Source organism: Lycium barbarum, chromosome 12, assembly GCF_019175385.1.
Source record: "Lycium barbarum isolate Lr01 chromosome 12, ASM1917538v2, whole genome shotgun sequence".
Lineage (NCBI taxonomy): Eukaryota > Viridiplantae > Streptophyta > Magnoliopsida > Solanales > Solanaceae > Lycium > Lycium barbarum.
Window position 1 is genome coordinate 72,490,176 of NC_083348.1, and position 10,224 is coordinate 72,500,399.

The following is a 10,224-nucleotide window of genomic DNA, read 5'->3' on the forward strand; positions in this document are numbered from 1 at the left end:
AAACCAAAAAGATTAGAGGTGTTAAGCAAAATTTACTCAAATATACACTTTTATGCTTGTGTTATTAGAAAGAAAAAAAAAAAGCAATGTTTATTAGGACCCAAAAAAGAAGCCATGTTTATAATGATTTTATGTCATTTTTCAAGAATGAATTGTTAGTTTAGTTCCAAAGCACTGAAACTTTTTTGGCGAGAGGCACCATTAATGCTCATGCAAAACATCACGCGTTTCATCAAAGTTGACAAATAAATTGACAAATTACTACTTCCTTTGTGTCAAAATAATTATAGTATTTTTCATTGAAACGTCCCTTAAGAAAGCATTTAAAAATAATAGTTTAATTATTTTACCTTCTAAAAATGTTTCATTGTGTTATATCTCCTTAATAAATATTTAATGCCAACTCAATTAATGATGTGTAATTAATATAAAAGGTAGAATGAGAAAAAACTGCTAAATTTTATCTTATTTTTTATAAATATTTTGAGAGGGAGAGAAGCGAACAGTAAAATTGTTATAAAGACTGAAAAAAACAAAACGTGCCAGCCAAAAAGTGAAAAATGACGAGCATTTTGTTGCATGTTTGCGACGTGGCGACTCACTGATGATACTACTACTGACTAGTAGTAGTAACGTATGCCACTTTCTTTTATTTGTATTTGCATGCAAGTATTACTACTTTCTTTATTTGGGATATTCATCCATTGGCCTTTTTTTCTGTCAAAATGGAAGTACCACATAGACGTTTGGGGTTCTTCCTTGTCTATCTCTTCTTTTTATCTACTCCCCTAGTCAGTCAGGTGATTGCCAAGATGGAAGTATGCATATAATGTAATTTTTCACCTAAATCACTCGAGTTTTTTTCTAGAGAAAGGATAAATGTCTCTTCAAGTTTACATACAAGCTTCAAATCTTTTTACTTGCTGTTAAGTCCCATAAAAAATTTAAATCTTTCAATATTATTTAAGTGATAAATAAATCTATACTAATTTTCTCTAAACATCTACTGAAATTAAGAAAGTGACATATCTTGAACACGGAGGGGAAGCACGCCAAATACAAAAAGGAAAGCCAGCCTACATTATCGTACAAGATGTGATTATAGATATATTCTTAAAAATCTAGTTAAAACTGTTGACCTACTAAATATATTTAACATGCCTAACTAGAGATACTCTTCAGTTTCACTACTGCTACTACCACTATAAGAGAACTACTATTAGTTGATATCACTTCAAATTTGAAGATAGGAAATAGTTGCCTAGTAAAAGCTCAAGTTTCGTGAAGTCTCAAATCAACAACCGCAAAAACTAATAGCAACAATAAACAAAATCTTTAGCCAAAGTAACAAGGCTAAAGATGCTACTCTTACAACAACAAAGTATTTCGTATAAACACTTCAATATTGGCATATAGGGACAGAAACCACTTCAACGATATTCTTGTTGACACTGTCAATGCAAAATGTATTATTTAGCCGCCCCTCTGTCAGCTAAAACGGAAACATATCCAGCAACGTCAATACTGGTGTCTAGTCCTCGAGCTCTTGGCCAGCACCCTCCTCCGGTGAGGTTGACTTGGGAAAGAATTCTTCACCAGAATACAGCTCTTGAAATATCTGCAAAAAATAGCGCAGCACCAAATTGGATAATGTTGAGTATCTACCCTTCTCCTCAATCACTATTAGCCCTTGGGAAATGCATGTGAAAGGGCCATCGTAAAGAGGACACCAGATAAAAAGAAGGAAAAAGAGGGCGGGATCAGGGGGAGAAGAAGATAGGGACCAACATAAGAGAGGTCCATTTAAGAAAAGCGGAATGCATGTTACCTTTTCTGTAGCACCCAGAAGATCATGGTAATATGGACTCCCATCTGGCGTAGGGGTACAAATGATGTTATCTAGTACATCCTGCAACTGATAGACACAAATTGGGAAAATCAGGACAACTCGCCAGGCACATATCACAAACTCAGGGATCATTTGGCAACATGTCGGATAAACAGAGATTATTAGTTCATGGATCAATGATTATTTGGGGATTGTAAGGTAATCACAACCTGATATGCTTCTTTTGCCGTTTGCTACAGTTGGCTTAATCATATCAGTGATACCTTGACAGTAACCCAATCTTGCGTTTTACACTCTTGGATTAAACTACTAGTCCAAAAATAGTCTTCACGCAAAACAAGTTTTTCTATTATCTATATGAAACTAGATTAATTAACTACACTACAATATTTAATTTTCCATCACAAATTCATAGCGTCCATCAATCTAACACTAATTATCCATAATTTTAAACAATGAAGTATTACATACAAAAGAAGAAGAATCGCAAACTGGTTTAAAAAATATAATAATTTTGGGAAGAAAATAGAAAGAGAAGAACAGGACATAGAAAAAAGGTAAGATGATTTTTGCAGAATGGGAGAAGAATAATGAAGGGAAAAATGAAATGAAAAGAAAGGGGTAGAATACATTAAATTGCAAGGGAAGGAGAAAGAAATACCAATGAAAGGAAAGAGACTAAGCGATCTGCTGAAGGAAGGAACAAGAGGAGGAGACCAGAGGCAGGAAAGGGTATATGTCAGCTACATGGCTTTTCCCTCTTGGGAGTGGACAACCGGCGCAGGCTAAAGCAATCTGCAGGAAAGAGGAGTCGCAGGAGGTAGCAAGACGTAACTGGAAAGGCTCTGTATTGGAGGAGATGGAGAGGAAGAAGGACGAAGGAAGGAGGAAGAGAAATGATGCAAAAGCTACCCCTAACCCTATTTATAAATGGGGATCAAAAGGGTAATTCTCACACTTTTTGATAAGCGTAACTCTCACACCTAAACCAATGGAATCTAACCCCCGGCTATTAATACCACAGCCTCCCTCTAGATAAATTAATGACTGAATTGGGCGATACGTAATCCAACTGCTCAAGTCTGACTTCCAATTTCACACAAACCACAGTATTGATTAACTTCAAGAGTAAATAATTCCTATCTGGCAACCAACTAATGCACCCTGCTCAGTGACACTAATGTGCATGTTAGACATTCTATTTGATAAGTTGAAAATTTATATCTAGATGTGCAAAAGATTCCAGGCCAAAATAAACAAGATAATTCATAGCCCTGACGGAAACAAAATTGACCAGAAACAAAGGCCCAAAAAGGGAAATGTTCGTGATAGCTGTTTCAGCGTTTTTACAAACAAAAAGCAATATCAAAACCAATAGCACATTTCCTTGGCGAAATGAAGCAAGTAACTGGGGATAATTCTTATAGAAACAAAATGGAAGAGCAGCTATGTAGAACAAACCAAAAACAAAACAAGATATTGCAGATACCTTAGCAAGCTCTTGAGTATACAAGACACTCCAAAGTAAGGCAGGTTTTGCATCCCTAGTTTCACTTTGGTCCTCAGCAGAATCATTATTTCCAGAACTTCCAGAAACAGGAATGTGAAATAGCACATTGATGGCTGCATTTAGTAGCTTCTTCCCCTGAACATCGTCATCACATATAGCTGAAAGATAAGTCAAATACCTGAAAGAGAAAGCAAAGAACCAATTGAGATTGAGTAAGATACTTAAGGAATTAATCAAAAATTTGTAACTCCAATTCTATTCAACTTAATAGTACTAATTACTACTATATTTAGAGATATTCACAGCCGTGGTAGCAGACACTAATGCTTGCATTAGCATAAGCTGACTACCGGAGGGGGTGTGGGCCTTCCCGGACCCTGCCTGAACGCGGGATGCTTTGTGCACCAGGCTGCCCTGCCCATTCACAATACTGAAACCACATTCTTAGAGTAGTCAACATGGTTTCAAAAGCTTGACGGTGAATATTTGTTATAGGTAGCTGAACAAACTTGATAGACGACAGTGGATGACTGAGTCATGTACACAACTTGCACATACTTCTTGACAAGAACTTGGTGTCTATTAAAGAAATCTTTGACTTATGAAGACAATAGGTAGTTAACGTGAGCAATAACATTCTAAAAGTGAAGGCGGACTAAGGAGAACATCCTAAAACAGATAATGAATTCTAATTAGTGATATGTTAACAGGGATGTGTCAGCAGACCATACAGCAATGGAATGATGGTAGTGAAATAGATATTAGGCGGCTGAACTCACATTCCAGAGGGACAAACAGCTACATTGCTACTCAACTGAAGCGCACGGACTGCTGTGACCTGCTCAGGGAAGAGAGCTGGAGAAAAAAAATGACAAGGTAAAAAAATTTCAAATTTTAAAATAAGAAGTGGTTTGGGCATCTATCTTACATCGAGGAGGAAAAAATGCCAGACAATTGGCTACATCCAATTTCAAAGAGTGCTTTGAGATGCATATACTCCTAACCAGCTTCTCAGTTATATTTCGCGAGCCAAAATCACCACATACATTTTGCAGAGCATCAGGAGAAGAATGAGGCGGTGGTGATTCAACCACAAAAGATGGAGCTACTATCAGCTTATGGCTGAACAATTCTTGTTCAGAAGCCAAGCAAACACCCTTGTAACTCCCACTAGCCTGTGAAATCATCAAAATGACATGTCAACTCAAGAACTTTACAAAGGTTTAGTTGCACCAAAAGAGAGCTGTTAAAAAAGCCTTAATAGGAACAAGAAAAGCATCACTTCGAACCTTGTCCATAAGGAGACAATTAACAGGCATCCGAAGAACCTGGAAACAAGTTGAAGTAAAGATAGACAATTAGCCTCAAGGAAGACTACTAATAACACGACAATTCGAAGAATTCCAGAGAACTAAAAATCAATTAACGATCATCGAGGAACAGGCATTATAAATAACCTTGATGTTTAGCGCAATAAGAACTTCATTTGCAAATTTCCAAATACAACGTTTAATATAAACAATGAATGAAGATATCAAGAGAAAGAATACTTTTCAATTATAGAAGAAAAGGTAACAGAAGAGAAACCCAAACAAGATGAATCTTTTATTTGATGTGAAATGAAACGTAAAGGCTGAGCTCATTCACTTACCAAAAAATTAAAATTAAGCTCATTCAGCAGTCCTCAGAATTAAAGATCAATTAAGTTTGCTAAACAGTAATCCTTCAGGAGGTAAACAACAGTGTGAATAATCCCCGAATGCTTGTCTTTCAGTACTACTAAGTTCATTAACATTTCTAACTTTGAAGCAGTAGGGCTAAATTGCAACTAATCACAAATGTATAGCTCAGTGTGAGGAACAAAAAATCAAGGCCAACAACTAGCTCCAAAATTGTTTAATAGACTTCCTGGCTCTAGAGCTAAGCACCCTAAGTTACATGCTGGGAGAGCTGATACATCATCCAACAGCAGATTTAAGACCCATAGGGACGCTCTTCGGTCCTATGTAATGCACCTTTTTCACTTTCACAGAGGAACTTATGATTGAATTTTCACAAAACGTGAACTTTTCTCTATCTTAAGGAGGATGGCAAAGCGATGAGAAAATAAATACAACCAAAATACAAAAAAGGCCAGAAACATAATTGGACATTTTATACTCTCTACTATTGACATCATTGGGTGGGGGGGGGGGGGGGGGGGGGAGGAAAAGAATCCCAGTGGAACCAAAATGCAAAACCAAGTGATAATAGATGGAGTTCTCAAGGAAAACACATGTTAAAAGACTTACATAAATGCATCCTTTGACTGCAGCACGACGACAAAAGGCCTGTGGAAGTTCCCCTTGACCATAAATGGGGTAAATCATAGCACCGGGTGCATTAGGAAACCTAAAGTTTGTGAACAACAGGTAAACTATAAAACTATGTTTATGAAAAGGAAGCATAAGACCATAAGATGTCAAGGCATATAAAGATAACTTTCCACCTCAGTAGATCCATTATTATGATTAATTAGTCTGAAGATCAAATCGCCTTCTCTTTTTTCTAACAGCTTCAACAGATGATTAAATAGTCTCTAGGATTTGCCTTGTGAAAACGACCAACCCAACTAATATTTTCTTTTCTTTTCTTTTTTTTTTTTTTTTTTAAATTGGTAACATTGACCAACCCAACTATACATAGAGCTCTCTAGGTTTTTGAATCTCTCAGTTAACAATCTTACCAGTACAAGATCAAGGTTTGACTTAGCATAAATGCTCGGGGAACAGTTAACAGACATGAAAACACAAATGTGTGAGTATAAAGGTTAGATCTGTTTCACCCACGCATGCAAGCATAACCTAAGCATGCCTCCTATTGAACTTATTGTTTTCATATATTATAGATGCAAATGGGCAATAAAAATAGATTAGCCTAATAATATCCAGTATTTCCATAACTAGGAGCATGAAACTCAGTTGTATGACAAAGGGGAAAATAAACAGCAAGAAAATGGATGAAGTGCTTTCATGATTAGTACACGACCATTTCCTTTTGGTATAAAGCTTGTATACAGGGATTTCCCATTTGTCAATAAAATCATTTACCTTATCAAAAAAAAAATGATTAGTACACGACCATTTATGTACAAATGGACCAGGTACTTCAGGATTAGTACACCGCTGTTTTTTTTTTTTTTTTGAAAATGATTAGTACACTACTGTTCTATGTTTAAAAAAAAAAAAGGAAGAGGTACTTTCATGATTTCTACATGCTAGTTTTACGTACAAAGGAAGGGCTAAGTAACCTGCCAACGGATGAGTGATAAAGGGCCAACCGATCGATACCATCTTTTGTCTTGAGAACACTTTTGGACAAATCCCCAATCTCTTGATCATAATCTGCCATTGCTATTGCATATAGAATAATCCTAAAATAGAAAAGTTCACTACTAAGTCAGGCGAATAATAGCTAGAATCTAACATGCAGTAAAAATATTTTAAAAAAAATAACTCCAAATGACATCCCAAATTCTGGATACACAGTCGTAAACAGCTTATATTCATAAACCATTTCAATTATGGATACACAACCGTAAGCAGTTAAAATTCATAAATCATCCGCATCTGTAGAAAACAATGATTCGTAGAACTTTTACAAATGCTAAGGATTCTATGTTTTGTCTGTGAGGAAGGTGTGCTTTTTCGCTTGGCTGTCCAGTGATTTTGACTGCGGAAAATCTTAGAAAGTGAAAGGTTGTCTGCGTCAGTTTACATGTGTAAGGAGGCGGACGAGGACATGAATCATCTACTCCTACATTGTGGGATTACCATGAGGCTATGGTGAGATATGTTTAGGTGGTTTGGCACTTCATGGGCAATGACCAAAAACTGTAGAAGAGTTGATGTTCAACTGGAAGAGTGGGAGAAGAAGGAGAAGACATAGCGCTTGAAACATGGTTCCACTTGCGCTAATATGGGTGTTTGGAGAGAGAGAAATAAGAGAGTGTTTGAAGGGATGAGTCGAATTTCTCTCCGTTGAGAAGTAGTCTCCGCTCCCTTATTTTCTTTTGGTGCTCACATAAAGTTCCTTGTGTATAGATGATTTGGTGGAGTTTGTAGAGAATAATAGATTCTTTACCTTTTGGTATACCCCTTGTATACGACCATTTTGGCCATGTTTATGAATGAAATACATTCACTTGATAAAAATAAAAAAAGATACATAGACCATGGGAAAGATGTAGTAATTTATCAGAACTCCTTTGCAATAGAGGGCATCAATATTTTATACAGACCACCACATTGATGCCTATGGAAATCATACAAGTAACATATATAAAGCAGTAAACTACTTTGGCCTAATATAACATTACCAAGAACTTCATCAGACTGGGAAATCAAACTGGATATTAACGGTCTCAAGTCCATTGAAAAGCGAAAGGAGATAAAGTTCAATAAGCAATGTCATTTACATATCAATGAACCATTTTCTTCTCCATATGTGGAAAGACAAAAAGAACAGAACAAACAAATTATCCTCCCAGTTCAAATTGTTTAAAGAAGTAGCACTAGATAAGCAAATACTCTCCGTTTGGCATGCTTTTGATTAAAATGAAAAGCTTCCTACTTTATTAGGCTGAGACATCAACAGGAATCACACAATCAACTTATGCTTTTAATGTTCCTACTGTTTATTCAATCAACATAAGCAAACGATAACGAAAGCGAAAAAAAAGGAATAGCAATAAAACAGGAAACTGTGACTAACAGAAAGGCGAAGATTCGATCTGTACGATTTTAGCTTTTTCGAGAGCCCCATTTTGCTTAAAAAATCCACAAACGAACTCTCTAAATCCTGCTCCGATATCCTCTCACTCTCCCCACCACCAAGATGCCCTTGTACCATCTTAAAGAATCTCATCAACTGATTCTTCTCAGTAAAACTCAATTTCCTGTCCTTAAATATCGCGCTGCGCGAATCAGGTACATTCTCCAAATTACCCTCACCATCACCCATAAAACTCCCATCAATACCCTTAAACTCCATATACTGATTCACTTCAGACTTCAAAATCAAATCAATCATACCATCAGCACATAACAAAACCCTAGGCCCACTCAAATCAATATTAAACTTTCTAGATTGCTCCAATGGCTCCGACCCGTAAGAGTTAATCTCAACAGACGAGTAAACCGGCCGGGTCGAAATGCCGACCCGGGTATAACCCGAATCAATTTCGGGTCGTGAAATTGCAGCAATTGGGGATTGCGATGATTGAGATTGGATGTATGAAGTGAATTCGTTAAGTGTAAGTGATGCGTAGTGGGACCCGTAATTAGGGTTAGGGTCTAAGTGGAGGACTGATTTTCCGGCGGCGGAGGCGGCGGCGGCGAGGATGGATTCCGGTAAGCCGGTGCCGATAACTATAAGGTCGAAATTGGATGGTTCAATAGGAGGATACGACGTAGTTTCATCCATTGGAATGTTGCGAAGCAGCAAATCTAGCAATTGTGAATTTTTAGATGTAAGGCTATTTTATAGGTGGACTTGTTCCTCATTTTCTCTGAATTAGGGGGTATTTGAGGAAAACCAGAAAAATGGAACTCAACTCAAGTAAATAAAATGATTTAAATTCCCGAAAATTAATCTTATTCATTTCACCACAATCCATTGGATTTTATCTTTGTTTAATTTTAAGTAAGCACTAGTTTTTCCTTTTTCTAAGAAACACTGTGCGAGTCTTTTTATAAAACGGAAAAAGGTGAAAATTTTACTATGTGTCTCATGCAACTGACATTAGTTGTGTGAGACTTCTTTTTGTGAGACAAAAACTGAACCCACCTCTTACACCTTTCGGGTCCACATATTTTAAATCAATTATTTTCTCTCACAAAAAGAAGCTCACAGAACTAATGTCAGTTGTGTGAGGCACATACTAAAAAATTTCGTTAAACAATGAGAATTAGCTTTGGTTTAGCTAATTTTACTAGGGACAAGGCTTGTATTTTAGCATCATTACAAAAACAAGTTCTAAATAGTTTCATCAAAAGTACTTACTAGAATTTTATTTGATATGCCCTTTCCCGGATCCCATGCATAGCGGGAGCTTAGTGCACCGAACTGCCCTTTTATGCCTAAACAAAGTAATGCCCGAGAGATCACCTGTCATCGTCGTTTCAACAAAACGTTGTGGGTTGTCATAACCAATTAACCATTCAGGTTGAGATGAGTTTAATTGGTTCATCATAGGGCTGGGCATAAATAACGAAAACCGAAAAACCGAACCGAACCGAATTTTAAGAAACCGAAACCGAACCGAACTAGTTGGGTTCGGTGTTCGGTGTCCACCTTCAAAAAACCGAAACCGAAATAGCCGAACCGAACTTTGACGAAACCGAACCGAAGAACCGAAATTTAATACATTACCCAAAAAAATTAAAATAGTCCACGCCCATTAATTTTAAGCCAAAAAAAAAAAACTCAATTGTAACAAGCCCTCTTTTGCTTTTGTATCCCTAATTTTCCACTTCAATTGAGAAAAATCAAATATCTTTAACAAAGAAATGTGACTAGAATGTGTCTTTAGGATTGATGTATGTCCTTTATGTGTTTTCTTAATTATTTTTACTGTATGTATATAACACCTAGTAATCATATATTATTGTTATGGTTTTCTACTCTTGTGTTTGATTTTGATTTTAATTTGTCAGTTTTATGTTTTGTTGCTTTTGAGAATATGAATTAGTGTAAATGGAATTGCTTCTAATATCATATAAAAAAAAACGAATTGAAAAAACCGAAACCAAACTGAACCAAACTTCAAAAAACCGAAACCAAAAGAACCGAACCGAACTAGTTTGGTTCGGTGTTCGGTGTCCAT

At 36.5% G+C, this 10,224-nt stretch overlaps 1 protein-coding gene across 2 annotated transcripts; it reads right to left on the minus strand.

The window, feature by feature from the left end:
- Positions 1-1,205: 1,205 nt before the first annotated feature.
- On the minus strand, positions 1,206-8,861 carry LOC132621557 (rab escort protein 1). Of its 2 annotated transcripts, none has more exons than XM_060335876.1 (9): positions 8,137-8,861; positions 6,649-6,771; positions 5,651-5,750; positions 4,649-4,687; positions 4,288-4,534; positions 4,139-4,214; positions 3,339-3,537; positions 1,829-1,915; positions 1,206-1,618 (listed from the first exon to the last, which is right to left on the minus strand). In XM_060335876.1, exons 1-9 carry the CDS (start codon positions 8,820-8,822, stop codon positions 1,532-1,534), a joined length of 1,644 nt encoding a protein of 547 aa, XP_060191859.1. In that variant the 5' UTR covers positions 8,823-8,861; the 3' UTR covers positions 1,206-1,531. The 2 variants fall into 2 exon arrangements, with proteins under 2 accessions (XP_060191859.1, XP_060191860.1); XM_060335877.1 differs by having other exon boundaries at positions 8,112-8,275.
- Between the last annotated feature and the right edge of the window lie 1,363 nt (positions 8,862-10,224).

Coding starts and splice junctions, on each gene's coding strand:
- LOC132621557 (XM_060335876.1), bottom strand. CDS start 8,822: ATGGATGAAACTACGTCGTATCCTCCTATTGAACCATCCAATTTCGAC. Junction 4,688..5,650: donor CAGTCAAAGGATGCATTTAT/GTAAGTCTTTTA, acceptor ACTTGTTTCCAG/GTTCTTCGGATGCCTGTTAA. Junction 4,535..4,648: donor ATTGTCTCCTTATGGACAAG/GTTCGAAGTGAT, acceptor ATGATTTCACAG/GCTAGTGGGAGTTACAAGGG.